The 26,290-nt window shown below is 43.9% G+C and overlaps 1 protein-coding gene and 1 pseudogene across 8 annotated transcripts in view; both read left to right on the forward strand.

Annotated features, from left to right (window-relative positions):
- LOC109905078 (mucin-2) overlaps positions 1-16,645 on the forward strand; it is a 21,259-nt gene extending 4,614 nt beyond the window's left edge. Inside the window, exons 1-10 of one of the 8 annotated variants that reach the window (XM_031800156.1) lie at positions 2,188-2,262; positions 3,163-3,233; positions 6,603-6,729; positions 8,655-8,787; positions 10,842-11,006; positions 11,391-11,627; positions 12,983-14,273; positions 14,576-15,615; positions 15,707-15,818; positions 15,943-16,641. In XM_031800156.1, the coding sequence (XP_031656016.1) occupies positions 3,182-3,233; positions 6,603-6,729; positions 8,655-8,787; positions 10,842-11,006; positions 11,391-11,627; positions 12,983-14,273; positions 14,576-15,615; positions 15,707-15,818; positions 15,943-16,145 (3,360 nt within the window). In that variant the 5' untranslated portion in view covers positions 2,188-2,262; positions 3,163-3,181 and the 3' untranslated portion in view covers positions 16,146-16,641. Of the gene's footprint in view, positions 1-2,187; positions 2,263-2,400; positions 2,698-2,973; positions 3,000-3,162; positions 3,234-4,200; positions 4,374-5,284; positions 5,321-6,602; positions 6,730-8,654; positions 8,788-10,233; positions 10,415-10,841; positions 11,007-11,390; positions 11,628-12,982; positions 14,274-14,575; positions 15,616-15,706; positions 15,819-15,942 lie in introns of those variants that run through there. The other 7 variants (XM_031800159.1, XM_031800175.1, XM_031800164.1 and 4 more) reach the window with 7 other exon arrangements.
- Positions 16,646-16,987: 342 nt separating this feature from the next.
- LOC109905086 (protein CREG2-like) lies at positions 16,988-20,548 on the forward strand (annotated as a pseudogene).
- The last annotated feature ends 5,742 nt before the right edge of the window (positions 20,549-26,290 follow it).

Raw genomic sequence — 26,290 nt, forward strand, 5'->3', positions numbered from 1 at the left:
CTCTCTCTCTCTCTCTTCCTTCTCTCTCTCTCTCCCTCTCTCTCCTTCTCTCTCTCTCTCCCTCTCCTTCTCTCTCTCTCTCCCTCTCTCCCTCTCTCTCTCTCTCCTTCTCTCTCTCCCTCCCTCTCTCCCTCTCTCTCTCTCTCTCTCCCTCCCTCTCTCCCTCTCTCCTTCTCTCCCCGCTATGTTCTATTTTCTCTCTCTCTCTCCCCTCTCTCCCTCTCTACCTCTCTCCCTCTCTCCCCTTCTCTCCCTCTCTCCCTCTCTCTCTCTCTCCTCTCTCTCTCTCCTTTCTCCCCTCTCTCCTTCTCTCTCTCTCTCCCCCTCTCTCTCTCTCTCTCTCTCTCTCTCTCCTTCTCTCTCTCTCTCTCCCTCTCTCCCCTCTCTCCTCCTTCTCTCTCTCTCTCCCTCTCCTCTCTCTCTCTCCCTCTCTCTCTCTCCTTCTCTCTCTCCCTCCCTCCTCTCTCCCTCTCTCTCCTCTCTCTCTCCCTCCCTCTCTCCCTCTCTCCTTCTCTCCCCGCCTATGTTCTATTTTCCTCTCTCTCTCCCTCTCTCCCTCTCTCCCTCTCTCTCTCTCTCTCCCTCTCTCCTTCCCTCTCTCCTTCTCTCTCTCTCCCTCTCTCCCTCTCCTTCTCTCTCTCCCTCTCTCATTCTCTCTCTCTCTCCCTCTCTCTCTCTCTCCTTCTCTCTCTCCTTCTCTCTCTCCCTCTCTCCTTCTCTCCCTCTCTCTCTCTCTCTCTCCTTCTCTCTCTCTCTCTCTCCTCTCTCTCTCTCCCTCTCTCTCTCTCTCCCTCTCTCTCTCCCTCTCTCCCTCTCTCCTTCTCTCTCTCTCTCTCTCTCTCTCTCTCTCCTTCTCCCTCTCTCCTTCTCTCTCTCTCTCCTTCTCTCCCCGCTATGTTCTATTTTCTCTCTTTCTGCATATGCTGACCCCGGCATGGATTGACCTTCTCTGTCCCTGCATTTCTCTTTGTCCTTATAGATCGATTCCCGAGCTGACAAGGTAAAAGTCTGTCGTTCTACCCCTGAACAAGACAGTTAACCCCACTGTTCCCCGGTAGGCCATCATTGTAAATAAGAATTTGTTCTTAACTGACTTGACTAGTTAAATAAAAACTAAAGCAGATGTGGAGGACAGAAGCCTGAGTTTTTTAAAGAAAGGACAAAGAATCCGCTGAGAGAGGGGACACAATGCCCCGTGGGAGGGGGGGATAGCTACAGTGCAGTAAGGGTGACTGGTAGTACTGGGTTAGTGAACACAAGGAACATTAGTCCTTTAGCAACGTAGCATCACTTTATGTATAAGAACCTTTAGATGGAGGTGCATTATACACAGCACTTATTTTTTAAATCTGGCTTCAAGACTATGTTGTCACAGCATATTGATTTTGGATTTCTGTGTCTAATTGACATGCAACAACTGTACAGAATGTAGAACATTATATACATCATTTGTGTAAATACTGTGTCTGCAATTTTCCCATATTCAGTGTGTGTCTGTGTGCTTATTTGATCAATGTGTGAACACAGTGCTTGTTTGTACACTCTGTGTCTCAGCTAAATTTTCTGTCGCTGGGCCTGGTACATTGGAAATTGGTGATTCATCTGTTGTCGTGGGATTATGGGGCTGTGAAATCGTACAGGGATCTCTATGCAATGTCAATAATCTTGCAGATTATCACCTGTTTCTGGTGCCGCTTTCCTCTGGCTCGTTAGATGGCACTGAGGAGCTGCATGGTGTCTTTAGACACCATTTTCTCTCAGGGGCCTTGTGCTACGGATATAGGATCTTATGTAATTTGATCACCCAGAAATGCAAACTTGTAGTGTATTCAAGGTTTACAAAGGTTAGTCATTTCCACTTTAACATTTCATTTTGACTTCATTTGCACTAACCAAAAATGTATCAACCCCTAAAAAATGTAAAACAATTATAATACACACAATAATTCACATTTCCTGTTGTTGCTGGATTATTTTCCTGCTTTGAGAAACTGGTCAAATTAAGATCCAACACCTGTATAGCTAGTTGTTCCACATTTGAATCTAACTCTATTTTACACAGTGTATTCAGGCAGCAGCTGCTACAGTGGAGGATAGCAACCTATTCCCTAAAGCAGCCCTAATCTAGCGCACCAGATTCTAATAATTAGCTGGTTGATAAACGGAATCAGGTTAGTTACAAATGGGGTTGAAAAGAAAACCTACAGAAGAATAGCTCTCTGGGAACAGGGTTGAAGACCCCTGCCCTAAAGGATATTAAGGGTGACGTATTTCCAAGGACTATGCAACAGTGTGTTTTTAGACTTATTTTATTTAACTAGGCAAGTCAGTTAAGAACAAATTCTTATTTACAATGACGGCCTAGGAACGGTGAATTAACTGCCTTGTTCAGGGGCAGAACGACAGATTTTTACCTTGTCAGCTTGGGGATTCAATCTATCAACATTTCGGTTAGTGGCCCAACGCTCTAACCACTAGGCTACCTGCCGACCCCATAGGTCAACTCAACTCATGAAGACTAAGTCTCAAAGGGGACTCATGAGCAGGCTGAACTTTGCATGTTGCTCCACAGCCTCATGCTGTCTGGCTTATCAGCCTCTGGCCATCAACCAGCAGCTCACACTGTCGACATCAATACTTCAAAGGCAGAACCAGGTTATATGGCTGTAATGACCACAGAGACGGTGTGCTACCTGGGTGTGTGTTTGTGGGAGTGCGTTCATGCATGTGTGTGTGCGTACGTTAACTTAATATATCTTGGTGTTCCATTTGTCTATCTGCTGTAAGTTGTAAACAGTGATTCATCCAGGAACCTATGGAGGAGTGTGTTCTCAACCCACCTTCACGACTAGGTCAAGGCAAAAGTCTTTGTGCCAATAAACCTTTGTGCTCAGGTGGGGTGTGAGATAGTGTTCTGTTCAGGTGTGTGTTATCAGACTCATACATGTGCAGTGTAGAAGCGTGTTCACAGACGATTGGGTTTGAGCATTCACTCCATGGTAGAAAGGACATTCTGTTAGATATAACAGATCTGCATCTCTCTTTCTCCTCTGACTGCTGGCTTCTCTTCCTATCTGCTTTCATCTGTTGATCTGTCTGTCTCTATGCTTTGTTGTTTTATCTATTCATCCCTTTCTTTCTCTCTCTTTATTCCTCCTGCAGTTGTTGAAAGGAAGGAGTGATGGAGTCTTTCCCAGGAGATGGGGAGGGCAGCCCCGATGACCTTACAGGAGGTGAGGCACTCTGGAAAATGTGCATGATGTTTAGAGACCATGTAAAAGCTGAGTTAGTATACAGTAAGTGTGTATCTATCTCCGTCAATCATCTATTAGTGTGTGTTAGTGGGTTAGAGTGGGTTTGAGTGGGTTAGTGTGTTAGTGTGTTAATGGGTTAGAGGGGGTTAGAGGGGGTTAGTGGGTTAGACTGTGTTAATGGGTTAAAGTGGTTGTTAGAGTGGGTTAATGGGTTAGAGTGGGTTAGAGTGTGTTAGAGTGTTAGAGAGTGTGCCTGTAGGAGTGTGAGAAGCGTGTGTATCCAACTAGGCACAAGTTAGTGTGTGTTAGTGTCTGTTGAAGTGTCACATTATACATCTGGGTTAGTGTGTTAGAGTGGGTGAGTCAGAGTGTTATAGAGTGTGTTTGTATCTGTAGCTGTAGAAGCCTGTATGAAAGGGAAAGGGGTACAACTGAATTCCTTCAGTATGAATAAGAATGCATCTGGGTCTTTCTAGGGTAACAGTGAGGATTTAGAAGAAAAAGAAACGCAGTAGACGGAGTAGAAAACTTGAAAATAAAAGAGAGCCCCACACTCTAGGAGCTCAGATGCAATAATTGAATTACCAACGTTTCGACAGCCAAGCTGTCTTCATCAGGGTGTAATCACAAACACTGCGGGATGACTCGTTTATATAGTGTCAAAAGACACAGGTGTCTGTAATCATGGCCAAGAGTGGCCTAATATCATTGGTTAATAATCAAATATTAAAATGTCATACAAAGAACAGCATACAAACAAATGGATAACATACAATCATAGATTAATTTGACTACACAAGTTTACAGACAATTACAATGGCAAAGTCACAATAATGGCTTCAGATCAAAGTCCACGTTGAAACCGAAGGGCGCAAGGGTCTTTAAATTAAAGATCCAGGCAGCCTCTCGTTTTAACAATAAATGATCAAGGTCACGCCCTCTCCTAGGGAGGGTGACATTTTCGATGCCAATATAACGCAGAGACGAAATCGAGTGGCCTGCCTCCAAGAAGTGGGCCGCAACTGGATAAGTAAAGGTTTTACACCTAATGGTGCTACGATGCTGAGATACGCGCTTTGTTTTACCTACATCATTTTTACCACAAGGACAAGTTATAAGGTAAATAACTGCCTTAGTGGAGCACGTAATAACACCTTTTATTGGGATCGATTTCCCTGTTTGTGGGTGTTTGAAGGATCTACATTTATAAGTGCCATTGCATTGCGCACAGCCATTACATTTGTAAATTCCATCCAGTAGGGGCGCAAATAGACGTTGTTCAGGAATATCTTGGGGTGGTAAATCAGAGTGTACCAATTGGTCTCTGAGATTTCTGCCCCGCGAGAATACGACCAAGGGAAGGTCCGAAAACACATTACCGAGACTATCATCGGATTTTAGGATGTGCCAATGTTTGTGAACAATTCCCTTAATTTGTTCAGAGCACTTTGGTAGTTAGAACGCAAGAATGCGTCTTTTTGCGAGACTGACCTTGAAAAAGGTCATGTCTCGTTTTGTTTTGAATTTTCTCAATGGCAATATTAATCTGATCATTCTTGTAGCCCCTCTCCTTGAACTTTCTTTGCGTCTCAGCCATATTTCTGTCTAAATCTGAGGATTACCTACACTGGAAAATTTGTTGCCAGCTGTAAATAAGTAGTTTATAATAATCTGCCAAACTTTTTCATGTCATTACATTAAAACATAAATCGATACTGTCATTAACGTGGTTATTCAATAATGATGCATAATACTTGTTGATTGCGCATATTTGTAGTCAAGCTGGTTAGTTACCGCATGATATTTTCACACATCAGCTGAAACAGGAAGGAATATTCAGAATGACAAACAGCTGTTGTGATCGCGCAGGTGATCTAACAGCCCAAGTGCTGGATAAAAAGTGTTCACGAGGAATGGCCAGAATATTTTGGTGTCTCATTAGTTATGCCGGTTTTGCCTGGACCCACGTTGGCTCTAATGTCCATAGCGAATTGATGTTGATCATATGTTGTTGTCTGTGTGATTCACAGCAGGGTCTCGTTTGATTTAACAGAGAAAGCATCAAGGTAATGAGTTCATGTTTTCATATGTTAATGAGCCTGGGATTGGACACCGAGTCTATTGCGCAACACCCAACTATATTTCTATGAATTATTCTGGATATAATGACAACAAATTACATAGTCTAGTGGGCGTATTCACAATATAATCTGGTAATGAAATAGCATGACAAATACATGTTGTCATCCAAGGGGCTTGAAGTAGCCTATGTGAACTAGAATTTGGAGCTCAGAAATTCAAGTCCTGTAATAGGCCTCCCTTTTCCTCAATTTGGTGCTTGAAAAGTTATTGTAATTATTGTAGCCAATTGATCAATTCTCCTGCTCCCTTACAATTATCTGTGATTTCATTTTTGCAAAGTTTTTGTCAGAGATATGGCCACTTTCATTTGTTTCCTGTCGCTTCAATTGAAGGGTGTTACGCTACTCTTTTGCGGTAAAACAATTTTGCGGTTATTATAAGGACGACACCTAATATTGGCTTCAACTTGGCATTCCATACAAATCATTCCAATTAAAAGGGGAACTGGTCACTTTCTCATGATAAAAACAGCGATTGTGAGATTCAAATGGTGAGATTAATGCTACCGAGATTCATTGCTTTATAATGTCTACCTGCGTAGGATACAGAAAAATCGCCATGCATCCAAATGATTTAGTCAGGCAATATCCACATTATTCTCACATATTTTAGAATGTAATAATCATTTGAATATCGATGCATTGGCCCAAAAAATGCATTATGCTTAAAGTGATAATGGCAGGTTTCCATCCAATTTGCGAAAGACTTTCATGCTAAAATTCTAAAATCTGCATAACCCATTCAATATTTATAAAATCGGCACATTTTAAGATTTAAATGTATCACCTTGTACTTTCCTTACCCTGTGAAGTTCATCATTTCTTTCATCTGTAGCCTAGTAAACTGTATGCTTTCCCCGACGAGTCGTAGCGGGACTCCACACAACATGTCATCGCGGGACTCCAAGTCTACTTCGATATGATGGTTGTGATATCAACATTTGCGCATAAAAGCGTTTCCACCAACATTTATCGCATAATTAATTTTACCCGCACAAAAAGATCCCACCTTGTATAGTGTATTTTGTTTTGTCCACATTTGGAAAGTTTAACGAAAGATGTGCTTTTTCCACAACATTTTTAGTCATTTAGGCTAATTTACTCGCATAAAAAGGCTGGATGGAAACCTGGTTAGTGTCACACATCGGCCCTATTATTTATAGAAAGAACCATCTGTATGCGGGCTGTCATGACCTGTGTCCCCTAGGAAAGAGGAAGTCTAAACTGAAGACCCTGAAGATACGTCTGTTTGGGAGGACCAAGCGAGAGACCAAATTCAGCCAGTCTGCTAGTGATGTCACTGAGGCGGAGGGGCTGGGCTCAGCGGAGAATCTGTAAGTCTGTGTGTATGTGGGGGAGTTGGTGTGTGTGTGCGTGTGGTGGTGTAAAACGTACTCAATTGTCATACTTAAGTAAAAGTAAAGATACCTTAAAAGAAAATGACGTAAATAAAAGCAAAAGTCACCCAGTTTTAAAATGTACTTCAGTACGGTGGTGGAAAAAATACTTAATTGTCATACTTGAGTAAAAGTGAAAAGGAAATGCTACACATCAAATTCCTTAATTAGACTGTACAATTTTCTTGTTGTTTGTATTTTTTTTAAATTTACGGCCACTCGGACATCATTTACAAATGCAGTATTTGTGTTTCGTGAGTCTGCCAGTTCAGAGGCAGTAGGGCTGACAACGTATTATATTGATAGGTGTGTGAATTGGTCATATTGCTGTCCTGGCCAAGCATTCTAAACGTAACATGTAATTTTTGGTGTAATACATTAGTTACATAAGTATCCAGACCATTATCTATGAGACTTGAAATTGAGCTCAGGTGCACCCTGTTTCCATTGATCATCCTTGAGATGTTTCTACAACTTGATTGGAGTCCACCTGTGTTAAAGTCAATTGATTGGAAATGATTTGGAAAGGCACACACCTGTCTATATTAGGTCACACAGTTGACAGTGCATGTCAGAGCAAAAACCAAGCCATAAGGTCGAAGGAATTGTCCGTAGAGCCCCGAGACAGGATTGTGTCGAGGCACAGATCTGGAGAAGGGTACCAAAACATTTCTGCAGCATTGAAGGTACCCAAGAACACAGTGGCCTCCATAACTCTTAAATGGAAGAAGTTTGGAACCACCAAGACTCTTCCTAGAGCTGGCCACCCAGCCAAACTGAGCAATCGGGATAGAGGGGCCTTGGTCAGGGAGGTGACCAAGAACCAGATGATCACTCTGAAAGAGCTCTAGAGTTCCAATGTGGAGATGGGAGAACCTTCCAGAAGGACAACTAAGTAAAAGGCACATGACAGCCTGTTTGGAGTTTGCCAAAAGGCACCTAAAGACTCTCAGACCATGAGAATCAAGATTCTCTGGTCTGATGAAACCAATATTCAACTCTTTGGCCTGAATGCCAAGTGTCATGTCTGTCGGAAACCTGGCAACATCCCTACAGTGAAGCATGGTGGTGGCAGCATCATGCTGTGGGGGTGTTTTTCAGCGGCAGGGACTGGGAGACTAGTCAGGATCCAGGCAAAGATGAACGGCGCAAAGAACAGAGAGGTCCTTGATGAAAATCCGGTCCAGAGCACTCAGGACCTCAGACTGGGGCGAAGGCTCATCTTCCAACAGGACAATGACCCTAAGCACACAGACAAGACAATGCAGGAGTGGCTTCGGGACAAGTCTCTGAGTGTCCTTGAGTGGCACAGCAAGAGCCCAGACTTGAACCAGATCGAACATCTCTGGAGAGACTTGAAAATAGCTGTGCAGCAAAGCTCCCCATCCAACCTGACCGCTTGAGAGGATCTGCAGAGAAGAACAGGAGAAACTCCCAAAATACAGGTGTGCCAAGCTTACAGCATCATACCCAAGAAGACTCAAGATTGTAATTGCTGATGAAGGTGCTTCACAAAGTACAGAGTGAAGGGTCTGAATACTTATGTAAATGTGCTATTTCAGTTTTGATTTTTAATAATTTAGCAATTTAACAATTAACCATTTCTAAAAACCTGTTTTTGCTTTGTCTTAGAATAAGGCTGTAACGTAATGAAACATGGGAAAAGTTTTCTTTAGGAATTTAGTGAAGTAAAAGTTGTAAAAAATATAAATATTAAAAGTAAAGTACAGAACCCCAAAAACTACTTTCAAGTATTTTTATTTAACCACTTTACACCACCGTGTGTGAATGGATGTGTTTACAAATGTAGTATTGATTCAATGACATCCATATTCCCTCCTCTCTCCATCCCTCGTTACCAGGTGTTCAGGCGTTTTGGGATCACGAGCGATGTCACATGACAGTATCTTCCTGCCCGACCAGGAACTGTCTAGTCCGGAGCAGCCCAGAGTTCTATCCCAGGAGAACGTCCAAGGCAGGATCAAAGAACTCCAGGTGAGTCTGCATTCCATGGAGAACCCTGAATCTAGAAACCTGCATATGCATCTAAAGGCCCAAACCCAATTCAAAAGGAGTCCCACACCTCAAAGTAAACCCCATTGACCAGGACGTCAAACTAATTTTGCCCCAGGGGTCTTCAACGAGGTCCAGAAGGCCACACTGAAAATGTGTTATATTTTCTTTCCGTAAAGATGAGCAAAATATAGTTCTCTATCCATTGTTTTTGGAATTTTCGATACTCCCTGGCTTTCTAGCTTTAATTTGGGTGATTATCGAGCTGGGCACAAGTCAATAAACTGTAGAAATGTATGTCCATTATAATTTCTACACAGTTTTGATTTGGTTTTAGCCATATATCTACAGTACCAGTCAAACGTTGACACACCTACTCAGTCCAAGATGATTTATTTTGACCATTTACTACATTGTCGTGAAATAGTGAAGACATCAAAACTATGAAATAACACGTGGAATCATGTAGTAACCAAAAAAGTGTTAAACAAATCCAAATATATAAAGTATATTTGAGATTCTTCTAAGTAGCCACACTTTGCCTTGAAGACAGCTTTGCACTCTTGGCATTCTCTCAACCAGCTTCATGAGATTGTCACCTGGAATGCATTTTAATTAACAGGTGTGCCTTGTTAAAAGTTCATTTGTGGAATGTCTTTCCTTAATGTGTTTGAGCCAATCAGTTGTGTTGTGACAAGGTAGGGGTGGTATACAGAAGATAGCCCTATTTGGTAAAAGACCAGGTCCATATTAAGGCAAGAACAGCTCAAATAACAAAGAGAAATAACAGTCCATCATTACTTTAAGACATGAAGGTCAGTCAATCTGGAAAATTTCAAGAACTTTGAAAGTTTCTTCAAGTGCAGTCGCAAAAACCATCAAGCGCTGTTATGAAACTGTCTCTCATGAGGACCACCACAGCAAAGGAAGACCCAGAGTTACCTCTGCTGCAGAGGATAAGTTCATTAGAGTTAACTGCACCTCAGATTGCAGCCCAAATAAATGCTTCACAGAGTTCAAGTAACAGACACTTCTCAACATCAACTGTTCAGAGGAGACTGTGTGAATCAGGCCTTCATAGTTTAATTGCTGCAAAGAAACCACTACTAAAGGACACCAATAGGAAGATAATTACTTGGGCCAAGAAACACAAACATTAGACCAGTGGAAATCTGCCCTTTGGTCTGATGAGTTCAAATTTGCGATTTTTGGTTCCAACCGCCGTGTCTTAGTGAGACGCAGAGTAGGTGAACGGATCTCACCATAAAGCATGGAGGAGGTGTAATGGTGTGCTTTGCTGGTGACCCTGTCAGTGATTTATTTAGAATTCAAGGCACACTTAACCAGCATGGCTCCCTCAGGATTCTGCAGCGATACACCATACCATCTGGTTTGAGCTTAGTGGGACTATGATTTGTTTTTCAACAGGACCTCCAGGCTGTGTAAGGGCTATTTGACCAAGAAGGAGCGTGATGAAGTGCTGCATGAGATGACCTGGCCTCCACAATCACCCGACTTCAACCCAATTGAGATGGTTTGGGATGAGTTGGACCACAGAGTGAAGGAAAAGCAGCCAACAAGTGCTCAGACTGTTGGAAAAGCATTCCAGGTGCAGCTGGTTGAGAGAATGCCAAGAGTGTGCAAAGCTGTCATCAAGGCAAAGGGTGGCTATTTGAAGAATCTCAAATATAAAATATATTTTGATTTAACACTTTTTTTGGTTACTACATGATTCCATATGTGTTATTTCCTAGTTTTGATGTCTTCACTATTATTCTACAATGTGGAAAATAGTACAAATAAAGGAAAACCCTTGAATGAGTAGGTGTTCTAAAACTTTTGACCGGTAGTGTGTGTGTGTATATATATATATATATATATATATATATATATATATATATATATATATATATATATTGAATGGATTGGACCCCCATGGCATAGACCCTCATTCTTCTGTGTAAATCAGGAATTGATGTCAATGGGTTACCGAGCAGACCTCAAGCAAGGTTTCTGCATTTTTTCTGATTGGCCAGATGAAGCTGCTGCAGCAGAACATGCGTCTAGGCCCGCCCCCACTGGTTCTGCCAATGAAACATCCCAAGGACCTGGGGGGCAGCTCAGAGGACGATGGTCTGCCCCACAGCCCCCCTGAAATCTCCATAGGCAACAACATGGCCCCCAGGGGGTTATCTTACAAGGTGAGCCCATCACCCACCTGTATCAGGCACTCTCTCCATCTGATCTCGAACCTCCACCCTCAACAAATTCCATACCCTTAACAAACCCTCCATACCTCAATTTTCTCTCATTGAGTCAGTAATTATGTTCCTATTCCAGCAGTGCAGATACAGTAGTTGAACATTTCATTCCTCATCAGCCATTGTGCAGCACCCAAACCCTTCCCTTTTCCTCCATAGTTCCCTGCCCCTCCCAGGCACCATATCTCTCTGAGTTTAGCAGGAAGTGAGAAGGAAGTGCAGGTTATACCTTTTCCTGTTTGAGTGTCACTCACTATATCACTTGATATCAACTATGAGTTGTCATAGATCCAAATGTTTATCCTGTGTTTTATTTGTTCATAGGCCTGCTCCCAACCCTTGTCCCGTCCCCTCTCCCCCGTGCCCAAACCTCCTCTTACCAACTCCGCGCCCCACACCCCATCTGCCCCCCAAACTGCTTTCTCCCCTGCCCCCCCTGCCTTGGACTTCATCACCCCAGCCCAGTTCACCCCCTGCCTGGATAACTCTGCCGCCCGCCACCGCATGTCCATCAAACCCAGGAACCAGAGAGCCAGCGCCAAGAACAAAAGGCTGAACATGGTAAGTCCTGCCTGGGCATACCAACACCACATGGGGCTCTGCCTCTGGATCTCACACATACAGAGGAAGGCTCAGGGAATATCAGAATACTAACTGGATACACTTGCTCTATGATCGGTCTCTCGCTTTCTTGCTCCCTTGCTCTCTCTCTCTCTCTCAATTTCAATTTAAGGGCTTTATTGGCATGGGGAACATATGTCTACATTGCCAAAGCAAGTGAAATAGATAAACAAAAAGTTCAAAAAGAACAAAGGCATTTCAAATGTCATATTATGTGCAAATAGTTAAAGTACAAAAGGGAAAATGGGTGATTCTAAGATTTGTATTTGATCATGTATATGTTTGTGCTGTTTGTTCTTTGTTATAGGGCCAAAAAGATTGGGGAAGTTACATCACTATTTTCGATAGATAACTCTCCCTGTTTGTTTAGTGTTATCCAATTTTCCCAGAAGTCGTTAGTCTATTAATTCTTCAATTACTTTGAGCTGATTTCTGACGTGCTGATCCTTCTTTTTCCATCGTGTATTTCTGTATTGTTTTAGTGATTCTCGCTGTCTCTCATTTTAAGGGGCTTAGTTGGCATGGGAGACATATGTTTACATTGCCAAAGCAAGTAAAATAGATAATAAACAAAAATGAAATAAACAGTAAATATTACACTCACAAAAGAATAAAGACATTTCAAATGTCATTATGTCTATATACGGTGCTGTAATGATGTGCAAATAGTTGAAGTACACAAGGGAAAATAAATACACATGCATATGGGTTGTATTTACAATAATGTTTGTTTTTGTTTGTTTCACTGGTTGCCCTTTTCTTGTGGCAACAGGTCACAAATCTTACTGCTGTGATGGAACACTGTGGTATTTCACCCAGTAGATATGGGAGTTTATGAAAATTGGATTTGTTTTCGAATTCTTTGTGGGTCTGTGTAATCTGAGGGAAATATGTGTCTCTAATATGGTCATACATTTGGCAGGAGGTTAGGAAGTGCAGCTCAGTTTCCACTACATTTTGTGAGCAGTGTGCACCAGGTCTGCCTTTGGTGGCCTTTCTCAATAGCAAGGCTATTGAGTCTGCACAGTCAAATATTTTCTTAATTTTGTGTCAGTCACAGTGGTCTCTCAGATCGTTCACAGCTTTGTGGAAGTTACCTGTCACGCTGATGTTTCGGCTGAGGTACTGTAGGTATAGTTTTTTGTGTGCTCTAGGACAACGGTGTCTAGATGGAATTTGTGTTCATGGTCTTGGCAACTGGACCTTTTTTGGAACACTATTAATCTTGTCTTACTGAGATTTACTGTCAGGGCCCAGGTCTGACAGAATCTGTCTCGTTCTCTCTCTCTCTCCAGACTGAGTCGAGACCACGCTCAGAGAGTCTCAACAACTTTGACCAACAGTTGACTGAAGAAGAGGAAGGTCCTGCCATTACCGGGGGGAGAACACGTTTACGCTGTCACTCTACCCTGATCCTAAAGTCGCAACAAGGGGGGTCGACCACCCCCACTGCACCCCCAGAGCTGACACCTCTAAAGTCGAGTTCCACAGATTCTGAGGGGTCCCCCAAAAAACCCACTCTCCCCTGCAAGCTCTCCCCACAAGAGCAGCCCTATCCTGGCGTTCCAGTTGTCTCCCCTGCCCCTGTGACCCGCCAGCTACCTGGAGCTAAACAGCCACAGCCCTCATCTGTGACCACAGTTCAGGACCTGAGATACACTCCACAACAACAGACCCTGAAACAGTCCCTGGGAGACCCCAAGCCCCCAGACCCATCCCAAACCAAGAGGGACATCCTGAGCAAGAGTGGGGTACCGAATTCTACCCCCAGCACTGAGGGTAGCCCCAAAGATGAACCACTCCTTTCTGCCAGGCCCACAGCTAGCCTGACCGCAGTGGTGACTCTCAGAACGTCCTCTCTGAGGAGCAAGACAGATGCTAGGGCTGGTGGTCAGAGTACCACACAGCCACCTGCAGGCCAGGAGGACACAGGTCAGGCAGAGCCAATGTCCACTGGAAGAGCTCCGAAGCCAGGCTCCGGGCCCTTCCTGTTCTCCATCAACTCAGCCAAGGGGAGAGAAACACCCAGGATGGGAAGTGGTGGTTTCTTGGTAGTAGTGGAGCAGGCTGGGGATGGGGCGAAGAGGGAGGAGGGGACAGAGGTAAAGTTGAACCCCTCAAACGCCAGCCAGAGGGGGCAGGAGCAGCAGAGGGGCAGGCGGGAGAGGGACAAGCCCAAAGAAGAGGAGTTGACTGCCATCGATATGGAGGGGAAAGTCTCGGAAGGGGTGGAGGTGGAGAACAGTGAGGGAGTGGAGGATGCAGTGGAAGCAACGGAGGAGACAGAGGTAGATGGGAAAATTGCATTTGGCATGAACCTTCGCTCCATCTCTCTCTCTCCGAGGGTACAGGCGGAGGCAACCACCAGCCAATCAGATCTCAAGATAAAGCGTCACAGTGCGGAGGCGGGCGCTCTCCTTCTTGCCCCTTATACTCCCTCCTCAAATCCCACCGGGCTTGAGGGGCTTCGGGACACCCCTCCAACCAGGGCTAACTCCATGCCCAAAAAGCTCTATACAAACAACTGGGTTTCCCCCACAACACTGTCTTCATCAAGAGGAAGAGCTGGCTCCCTCAGAGAAGCAGGTGAGACCCACTCACTGAAATGGATGAATATTCAGCCATGTGGGTAAATAACAAACATAATATACTGGAAGTCATGTGCTTACTGGATAGGGATGTCAGTGCTGGACTTTGTCCCCAGCTACACTTCTACAGAATATGCAATCTCTATGTTATCAGGGCAGTTAACCAATGAAGGAGATATGCTGCACTAGAATAAGAATGTCAGGCTACACCGGAATGATAGACTGTTACTGTGCTCGTTAAAACACCACCAGTGCTGTTTCATCATGTGAATGTGTCTAAGCCCCTGTTTCTTCCCTCAGATACAGCAACCCCCGTCCAGCCTACCCCCTCACCTCTCATTAAAGAGGCCCAAACCACTCCAGCTACACCTAAAGAGGACCAAACCCTCCCTGTCCTACCCATAGAAGCCCAGGCTACCACCTCAGCCCCTCAGAACCCCCTGACTGCTCCCCATGCGGCACCCCAGGCTGCCGTATCGTGGATGAGCATGGCATGGGGGAAGACCAGGGGCCTCCAGCAGCTCTTCACCAGCAGTTTGCCCAGAGAGTTCACCGGCATGCAGTCCCCAACTCAACCGCAGGCTCAGACCACAACGCAACCACACACACCGTCACTGGCTAGGATTGTGATGCAAACTCAGAGACAGAATGCAACACAACCACAAACGACAATGCCACCACAGGCTCAGACCACAATGCAACCCCTGACTGCTAAACTACTGGAGTCACAAAATGCAGTGAAACCACCACAGACAGCAGCACAAGCCCCCACACAGACCACAAACCTACCAGTGACACAGACCACAAAACACCTGCAGACCACCAAAACACCACAGACACAGAACGGAACACAACCACAAACAATGACACAACAATCAACACAGAACTCAAAACCATCAACACAGACGTCCAACCAAATCAACACTCGAGCAGCACAACCAACCGCAACTCAACCTCTAGCCCAGTCTACACAATGCTCCGTGTCTCAGGTGACCCCACAGTCCAGCCGACGAGCAAACCAGCCCACCCTGTGCCCCACTCCACAGACCCAAGCTCAGATAACACTACGGATCTCCCCAATGGGTGAAACTTCCACTCAGCCCCCTTGGAGCGCACTAAATCTCAACCCTATCCCCCAGCCCAAACCAGCCTTAGCTCCAACAGCAACCCCAGTCCAACTCCTAGTGAGAGGTGAGAAGATCCCTGGCGACCAGAGGAATAGTGAGGGGGCGGCTGTGTCAACAGAGAAGAGGGTGGACCGGGACAGGCCATCGACTGTGGGAGGGACGGCAGCCTTTTTGGAGAAACGGGCAGAGTGGACCCCTCCTGCTGGAAGCAAGGTAACATCCCTGCTCTCTCTCACACATCATCTGAGAACAGAGGTGTTAATTAAATAGCGTTTCAGTTCACTCTCACACCTCCCCAATACAGGTAGAGCTCAGGAGAACCAGGACCCCACCTGAGTCTCAGCCCACTGCTGAATTGGCTGCTCCTCCCAAAGCCACACCCAGTCACAGAGATGCTAAACTCGACAGGAGGCCAGGTAGAGCGACGTTAATGGATGGGTTAAAATAATGACTGAATTATATGTTGTAGTAACCATTAAGATAGTGTCCTATTAATTTCTATGGTCATCATAACAGCCTCTCTATGTGTTCCCCTCTTAGAATCGAGCCCAACCATAGTGGCAGGCAGACTTGCAGACCGAGAGGACAAATGGTTGAGGAAAAACATGCCAACTTCATTGTCTCCATCATCACCTTCGTCATCATCCCCCTTGCAGACCATTTCTGACAGCGGGGGTCAGCCATCTTGGATGGAACTGGCCAAGAGGAAGTCAATGGCCTGGAATGACAAGACCATGGACTGATAGAATAAGAAAGAAAGAACGGAGGGGGAGTGTCGGGATATGTAATGTGTATATAGAGAGATGAAAAAGAGAAGGGGGAGTTCCTTATTTGAAAGCACTTATTGCTAATTGCTCTGGACAAGAGCTCCATTGTAAGTTGTGAGAGTGACAGAGGGAGAGGAACATCAACAATGGTAGTGACGGGAATGTATAGAGACTGAAGGACAAAGTGAGATGTTGAGTTCATTGAAGTGGAATTTAATTGACCTTGGAAGCAACAGCTATTGGCAAAACATGCTTCCCTTGAATGTACAGACGTGCTGTTTGCAAAACAATGTTTGTATTTCATGTTTCTTGTATGGGATAACTATGAAGCTGATTGGTTTCCTGTCAATAAATTCTTATGTTTTGAGTTTTGATCCAAACATATTTTTTTCCCAAAGTCTGGGCTTATGTTGGGAATAATTCAAACAATATTATCTTCAAATGCTTCATCAGAAATAAATTATTTATATGATACAGTAGTTGTCTGTAATAAATGTTGATGTATCGGTATGTTTTCTGTCAATAAGACAGTTGTCTGTCATTGTATTTTTGCTGACTATACAAACAGAACATTAAAAGTACCCTGTCCGTGATCCCACTCCCCAAGGGTGTCTCAGGGGGAGTCGGGATATGAAAAACATTTCCAATAGGACAAATATAATCACCCACCAAATTATTATTTAAGCATTTAATTTCAAAACTATTTTGGTTATTCAAAGACAATGTACAACTTCAGAAAGCTGCACAGAAATATACAATGTGTCAAACCATATTTAAAGCAGCATGTATGACTAGTTCTGGCCTGGGAGAATTTCAGAATGTCAGAATGTAAACGAGGAAAGGAGGGCAACATTCACCCGGTCATTACGTGCTGTACCAGAGGGTGGCGCTGTGGCAATTCTTGTCTACCCGTAACTAGTGGCTCCACATATTGCTCTCTGCTTACATTACGAAAACACACATACGTGACTCACTAAACACAGACAACTTCTCAGAGTTTTATGAAGCTATACCATCTTCCCCTGGTATTATTTGCCGCGACACTGTGCCTTTGTGAGAGCTACACTCTTAGGAACTCTTGGGCTGTCGCCGAGGAGTGTCCGAGGAGGAGGCCGTCCCGGTTGTGCTAGTGGACAACAGCGGGCTTTGGAAACCGGCATTTCCGCACTCGGTGTTACAAGACGGTGCGGAGAAGCCCAAAGAAAGCGTCAAATCGAAAACCAAGGATGCAGCGCCCGTGTCCTCTGCGTCCAGGGTGTTCTCCTATCGGATGGAGGAGATGACAGCGCCCGCCAGTGCCCACTCACCTCCACCACACCAGGATACGGCGAGGACCGTCAGATACATGGCCCACTACAGCGACTGAGGACATCTCGCCACCATCTCCACTCAAGACAAGGTACAGTACATTACAATTGCTCCATGAAGCACATTGTCACTCAACATTTACTATAATTTGTTGTGTTCAGATAACAGCCAGGTATAGCCTGTGTATAACAATATTTCAAATCAAATGTATTCATAAAGCCCTTCATACATCAGCTGATATCTCAAAGTGCTGTACAGAAACCCAGCCTAAAACCCCAAACAGCAAGCAATGCAGGTGTAGAAGCACGGTGGCTAGGAAAAACTCCCTAGAAAGGCCAAAACCTAGGAAGAAGCCTAGAGAGGAACCAGGCTATGTGGGGTGGCCAGTCCTCTTCTGGCTGTGCCGGGTGGAGATTATAACAGAACATGGCCCAAATGTTCATAAATGACCAGCATGGTCAAATAATAATAATCACAGGCAGAACAGTTGAAACTGGAGCAGCAGCATGGCCAGGTGGACTGGGGACAGCAAGGAGTCATCATGTCAGGTAGTCCTGAGGCATGGTCCTAGGGCTCAGGTCCTCTGAGAGAGAGAAAGAAAGAGAGAATTAGAGAGAGCATACTTAAATTCACACAGGACACCGGATAAGACAGGAGAAGTACTCCAGATATAACAAACTGACCCTACCCCCCCGACACATAAACTACTGCAGCATAAATACTGGAGGCTGAGACAGGAGGGGTCAGGAGACACTGTGGCCCCATCCGATGACACCCCCGGACAGGGCCAAACTTTGTGTCCACAGATAAAGGGCCTTCCTTTTGGGAATATCTTCTCAGTCAGTGATGGCCCAAAGGACAACAGTACAGGAGTCCTCTGTTTCTAAATCACTCTGATGAACAACACTGTAGCAGACCTGAAAAGCTTCCCATTCACCTCTCACTCAGAGGCAGAGGGAGACTTCTGCAGGTAGAACAGAGAGCGTGTACTGGGTTGTGATACAACCCGGGATCAAACCAGGGTCTGTAGTGACACCTCTAGTACTGAGATGCAGAGCCTTAGAACGCTGCAACACTTGGGAGCTCTTGGGTCCCCATCCAGTACTACATTAAAGTGGCACATTAAGGCTTGCTGCGTGTATGTCTGTGTTATTGTTCAACATTATGTTATGTCTCCCCAGGCAGCAGATGTATGATCCTGAGGACCCCCGCTGTGCCAGACTGACTCTGACAGGCAAGATGGTGGAGGTGGACCCAGAGGAGGTGGAGTTCGCCAAGGAGGCCATGTTCTCCAGGTGTGTGCGCAGGGCACACAAATTGCTCATCCTCCCTGAACATGTTTTGAGTGTCTGTCCAATTATCTCTACATATGTGCAATGTGTGTGAGCCTTTCTACTTAGCATACCCGTCTGCGTGTTTAGTGAGTATAATGCTCTTGCTCATCCTCTCCCTCCAGACACCCTGTGATGAAGAAATGGCCAGTGGGACACAACTGGTTCGTTATGAAGCTGCAGCTGACCCAGGTCTGGCTCCAGGATTGGGTTGGAGGGGTGTCACTCATCGCCCTGGAAGACTACTTCAAAGCCACACCCTACTGAGAGGAACTTCATCCACAATGTATATGAAATCTACTACACCGTGTCAGTTACAACACACGGTACTAATACAAGACTGGGTGTTAGCTTCTCTGCATGCACAGCAGCTGTCATCACATTCATCACCACAAACACAACATAATGGGAGGCTCTAGAACCTTCAAACGCAACTCTGGACCAAGATGCCCTCTAATCAGGGATTGATTTAGACCTGGGATACCAGGTGGGTGCAATTCATTCTCAGCTGGAACAGAAAACCAACATACCTTCTCTAGAAGCTCTAGTTCTGGAATATTTGGAAGTGAGATGGGAAACATGAAGAGGGTTTAGACCTGCTCTAGAAACTCTACTTCTGGAATATTTGGAAGTGAGATAGGAAACATGAAGAGGGTTTAGACCTGCTCTAGAAACTCTACTTCTGGAATATTTGGAAGTGAGATAGGAAACATGAAGAGGGTTTAGACCTGCTCTAGAAACTCTACTTCTGGAATATTTGGAAGTGAGATAGGAAACATGAAGAGGGTTTATACCTGCTCTAGAAACTCTACTTCTGGAATATTTGGAAGTGAGATAGGAAACATGAAGAGGGTTTATACCTGCTCTAGGCAGAGTGTGGTCTTACCATGGATCATGCAGAAGTAACACATATAAGATGTCCCCCTATGTCATCCAGTTCAAGGGAAAGCTTCAGAATGTGAATATACAGACGTAGATATAGATGCCTATAAGCAGACACTGGAGATTGTTAAATGTACAGAATGATTTACTTGCTTTGCAGATGTTGTTTATCCAATGCTACCACAAAGCCTTTTCACATAATCTTCTGTCCAACAGCTAGACAATGACAAACCAAAAACGTACCTAAAACAGCCTCATGTCTGGTGGACAATAGATTGACTCTGATCTTGAGTTGTCAAGTCACATTTCTATTTTATGCTTAGGTCAAATAATGGACATGTTTTTCCAGTCTTTCAATCGCGGTTATTGATGCAGTAGCCTAAAGCTGATAAAGTGTTATGATTTTTTAATAATTGGACCACTGTCAATGTAGGTATGTTCCTAATTATGCAGCGATCAAAATATCTCTCTGTATTAACTGCTTTTCAGAAAGTATTTTGGTTGCACTTGCAGGCTATTCTTTGTTTGCTGAAATGTCGTGTTTCCAGTCCGGCCACACTAGTCGCTGCTCAACTCCATCATATCATGGAGTTGAGTTTAATCGGCTACACATTATTAAAACAATTATAGTCTTTGGTAAATAAATACTGGACCGATTCAGTCCTGAGGTAGTGCAAACTGCATACAGTATTTCTAATTTTGTTGTCAATGTATTTGTTCATTTGTCAAACAGTATTTTTGGATTTTGATGCGGAAGAGAGTGGGCTCCAGAGTGGCGCAGCAGGCTACTGCACTGCATCTCAGTGCTAGAGGCATCACTACAGACCCTGGTTTGATTCCAGGCTGTATCACAACCGGCCGTGTTTGGGAGTAGGGTTGCACATTTTGGGGAATATTCAGAGGTGGATACTTTCCGTGGAAATTAATGGAAATATATGTACATAAACCTTTTACCTTATCATAAGTAGGCATAATTGCAAATGATTAAATCCTTCCAATATAATTTTTTAAAACTATTTAGTTATGAGTTGATTTTTCACATGGGATGATTTCACTGAACAACAAAAGAAAGGGAATATGTAAAATTAGAGTCTGGAAACTAAAGCTTTGGTTGTCTCCCTCTCAGGCTTTCATCTCTTCTCCCTGGAACTCCTCAATGTCCACCTCTTGAACATCAGACTCTGAGGCCTCATCTTCACTGTCCAACCTGGTTGAGGATGGCCCATTGTCATGCTCAACATGCCTCAAATTTGCCAAGATGGCTACCAATTTTTCAACCTATGTCTTGGTCAGCCTGTTGCGTGCTTTGGTGTGTGTGTTCCCAAACAAGGACCAGTTGCGCACTGAGGCGGCTGATGTTGGTGGGATTTGGAGGATGATGGAGGCAACAGGGGAAAGAGCCTCAGATCCACAAAGTCCCTTCCACCAGGTGGCTGATGAGATATGTTGGCACGACTGCCATATTGCATCTCCATCCCAAAGCCCTTGCTTGGAAGTGTACTTCGCCAGACTGCCAAGAACCTTGCACTCATCCAGGCCTAGGTGGTGAGACACGGTAGTGATGACACCATAGGCCTTGTTGATCTCTGCACCAGACAGGATGCTCTTGCCAGCATACTTGGGGTCCAACATGTACGCTGCAGCGTGTATGGGCTTCAGGCAGAAGTCTTCACGCTTTTTGATGTATTTCAGAACTGCAGTTTCCTCTGCTTGGAGCAACAGTGAGGTAGGCAGGGCAGTACGGATTTCTTCTCTTACATCTGCAAGCAGGATGGCATTGCCTCCCTCAATCTGTGCAATGGCTACTGCTATAGGTTTCAGGCTGCTTACCACTCTCTTCCAAAATACATCATCCAGGATGATCCTCTTGATGGGGCTGTCCATATCGGCAGACTGTGATATGGCCATTTCTTGGAGAGACTCCTTCCACCTCTAGGAGAATGTCAAACATGATGTCAACACCACCCCAACGGGTGTTGCTGAGAAGCTTCAATGTACAGCACTTTGAGATATCAGCTGATGTACGAAGGGCTATATAAATAAATTTGATTTGATTTGATTTGGTGCTCTTATTCTTTTGACTGTGCTTGGTGAGGTAGATTGCTGCTATAACTTGTTGACCCTAACCATTTCCTTGGCTCTCTTTTAGAGTGTATCCATTGTCTTCAGTGCCATGATGTTCTTGAGGAGCAGATTCAATGCATGAGCAGCACAGCCAATGGGTGTGATGTGGGGGTAGGACTCCTCCACTTTAGACCAAGCAGCTTTCATGTTCGCAGCATTGCCTGTCACCAGTGCAAATACCATCTGTGGTCCAAGGTCAATGGTGACTGGTGTGGCTGTTGTCCCTTGTGTCTGTGCTCTTGTAGAATACTGGTTGAGGGGTGTAGATGATGTAGTTAATTATTCCTTTCCCACAAACATTTGACCACCCATCAGAGATGATTGCAATACAGACTGCTTTCTCTATGATTTGATGGACGTTTATTTGAACTCTGCATTCAGCAAATGAGTAGATAAAGCATGTCTGGTTGGAGGGGTGTATGCTGGGCAAAGAACATTCAGAAATCTCTTCCAATACACGTGGCCTTTGAGCATCAGAGGTGAACCAGTTGCATACACAGCTCGAGCAAGACATTCATCAGCATTTCTCTGACTACATTCTTCCATTGTGTCAAAAAACTTCTGATTCCAGGATTACCATGAGCTGTCTGCTATCGATAAGGTGTCTGATTCATCATTGGCATATATTTTTAAAAATCCCAAATACAATTCCATGTACAGATAAATAGTTAAGCAGTTAGATTAAACAACTCTTTTGTAAGATAAATGTTTTAAAATGAAACATGTATGGAAACAGGTGAAATAACACTCCTCAGTTAGCAGGCTCAAGCAAGCTAAAACCCACATGGTAGCAAAAACTAACTAACAGAAATTGTTAACAAGTTAGAAAATATTTAAACACACTTTGCTGTAGGCTGCTATTTACTAGTTAACAAAAAATAATGTATGTCATGTAAAATAGATTCACCCCACCCAGAATTTTAATCAAAACTTACCAGAAAGGATGTAGTCGTTGGCTCAGACATTGTAGTAGTGTGGGCTCAATAGCATCTCATTAGTGTGCAAGATCTTGAGAATCCGCTTTACATGTGATGGAAGAGTGCACTGCACATGTGATGAAAGAATGCACTGTGCATGCAGAGGGTTTAACCAAAATATGCCACAAGACCTATAATTGCCTTGTGTATCCCACAAAAAAGGTTCACTGTTAAGCTACATTTTTTGAAGAATTTAAGCAAAATTCCCCAAATTCCAGGGCTCCATGGAAAATTTCCGGAATAATTCAGGAAATTTACCGGAAAGTTTCCGACCCCTTTTCAACCCTAATTGGGAATCCCATAGGGCGGTGCACAATTGGCCCAGCGTCGCCCGGGTTAGGGTTTGGCCGGGGTAGGCCGTCATTGTAAATAAGAATTTGTTCTTAACTGACTTGCCTAGTTAAATAAAGGTTGAATAAAACATTTTTTAAAGAGTGGTGTGTGTTTTACTAGCTCCAGCATCCCATAAATTCTGCACTGCACAGGTGTGTGTTTTACTAGCTCCAGCATCCCATAAATTCTGCACTGCACAGGTGTGTGTTTTACTAGCTCCAGCATCCCATAAATTCTGCACTGCACAGGTGTGTGTTTTACTAGCTCCAGCATCCCATAAATTCTGCACTGCACAGGTGTGTGTGTAACCGATGTGAAATGGCTAGCTAATAGCGTCTCGATCAGTGACGTCACTCGGTCTGAGACCTTGAAGTAGTGGCGCGATGGGTAGCGATGCTTCGTGAGTGACTGTGGTTGATGTGTGCAGAGGGTCCCAGGTTGGGGCGAGGAGAGGGACGGATCTATACTGTTACATTGATGCTGTTGTAGTTTTTAATGGTTTTACTGTAATTTAGGTTGCAGGTATCAAGTAATTAGATAACTAGCCAACAGGTTCCGATTCTACCTTATGCTTATTTACACTGAGCTGCGGTGGGGTCAGAACGCAATCATGGTTACATTATGACACAATGGAGCTGGCTTGAGGTATGGGTCAGAAAACATACCTCAATGCAGAAATGGAATCCCAGATAGCAAAAAATGTGCTCCCGCTTGCTATTTGCCTTTATGCCCAAGGCTATAAATTCCTACTGCAAGCGGGCAAATGGCAAAGTTCAAGACCTGGGCCCAGATTCATAAAACATTCTTGAGAAAAATTGCACTCATGAACTATCTTATGAGCTTATTATTTTTCTTAACACGCTTCTTAAGTTTATGCGTAAGAAGTGTTTTGTGAATCTGGGGCCAGATTTGCATCTCTGGCGGTGAGCCTCCTATCATAAGCCCTTGGTGTAACAGTATAACTTTAGACCGTCCCCTCGCCCATACCCAGGCGCGAACCAGGGACCCTCTGCACACATCACATCAAGGGGAACCACTACTTCAAGGCCTCAGAGCAAGTGACGTCACCGATTGAAACGCTATTTAGCGCAAACCACCGCAAACTAAGCTAGCCGTTTCACATCTGTTACATTGCCAGGCTGCTTTTGCACCTGTGTTACACCTAATGATTTAGTTTAATTATATTAATGATATATTGACTATGGCTCAAAATAGTCTACATTTTTGCCATTGATTTAACATACTATATAATTGAGGCAATACAAATGGTTCCTTTCTAACAATAAATGTCCCTCCCGAAACAGCTGTACCCACTTGAAGAAAAGTGTTGATCACTACGTACCTCTTAAACACCACAGAAGAAGCCGAAAAGCCTCAACAGGAAGTTATTTGTTACCATCTTCTATCGAGTTTACAAACCAAAGAAATTCCACAGGCTTTTGGAACAAAATTATGATTATTTTACACCACTAAACGTTTGGAAATACGGAACAATAACACACTAGCATCACCCATTCAGTCGGTTATAGATAGATGGAGAACCAATTCACTAGCCTGGATTTTGAATCATGCATGGAGTGGCTCATTTGCAGGAAACAATAGATAGCTAGATAGCTTAGCTGGTGTTTTTATATATTTAAAAAAAATCAAGTTAAACCTAGTTTTATTCTGTTTTATGTACCAGATTGGAATACAAAGTTAGTTTTCTCAAGTAACTAACATTACTGCTTTTCTTCATTTGTGAGTAGTTTTACTTGTGTAATGTTAACGTCAATGAGGACAATAATGCTAGATTGTCTAACTAGTTAACGTTACTTGCTAAAGTCTCAGACAACCTGTCTCAAAGCCTGCTTCTACCCCACCAAACCACAAGACTATTCCAACAGCTGAACCCTGGGCTGACTACTGTACACTATTCTGTACACACTGAAATCCGTTTTGTCTACCGGACCAATGCAATAGTTATGTCCCCTTACTGCACTACTAATGTATACACTTTCATATGATTGATATGCTGCAACTGTTCTACTTATTCCACTCACTATGCACATGGGCTAACAATGTCCATAGCCTACTATATCCCTATAATATATCCCTATAATAAATAAAGGTTTATTTTATTTTATCTGCTTCCTGTTGTACCTGATTTTGTTTATTTATTATTTTCATATTAGTATGTTATACAGTTACAATGTCACTAATGTGATTGCTTTCCTCTGTTACTTATTTGATTACTGTCACTTTTGTTGCCGTTGCACTGTGAGAAGCCTGAAAGTACATAACATTTTATTTGACTGGATTTGATTTGTCGTCACCAGTGGATCCAGGTGAACAGGACTGGCTCTCGTTATCTGATATTTTGCAAACACAATCATTTGCAGTACCTTTCCCAATGGAGATGGCATCCAATGTACCTTAAATAATAAAAATCAAATACATTTTTTTTTTTTAAATGTTGGCGACGGAGTAGGCATGCCACTGACCGTGCCTCTACACCTGCATGTCTTGCTGTTTGGGGTTTTAGGCTGGGTTTCTGTACAGCACTTTGAGATATCAGCTGATGTACGAAGGGCTATATAAATACATTTGATTCAATTTGACTTGGTGCTGAAAAAGTGTCTTGCCTCCAACTGGGCAGGTGAAGGGTGAGGGGGCTGTATGAGGTTTTTTATATATTTTTTAAAGTTACCGCACGGCCTCTGTGGAGGGAAGCCGGCCTCCCAAGTACTCATTGCTAAATGGGATTTGCCACTGTACTCCAAATGTTACCTTTATCCACACTGATACATCAAGAAGATTGAAATACTGCAAGTTTTGCCGGAAAACTGCCCTTTTTGTACTCATGCTAGTTAGCAGTAGCCATCGCTAATAACATTCTATTATAGAATGTTGTGTGTGCTGAATTGCATGCGCAAGCCAAGCGCCACCACTACAGTCAGTAGCACTGTCAAAGCTGTACAAAAAAATGACTAATTAAAGTCTGCAAACAAGCAGAAACATCGGCCACAACGTGTTTACAATACCTTGTTGGTAAGCCATTATTTGTTAGACCGAATGGAAAAACGTCTGAATGAGCATTGGAAGGAGCAGGATCAAACATTTTAGCATTCTAAACCATCGCAGAGGTAGGGAGAAAGAATGGTGATCCTGATGCTTCTGCCTGCCA

This window comes from Oncorhynchus kisutch, linkage group LG2 (genome assembly GCF_002021735.2).
Source record: "Oncorhynchus kisutch isolate 150728-3 linkage group LG2, Okis_V2, whole genome shotgun sequence".
Lineage (NCBI taxonomy): Eukaryota > Metazoa > Chordata > Actinopteri > Salmoniformes > Salmonidae > Oncorhynchus > Oncorhynchus kisutch.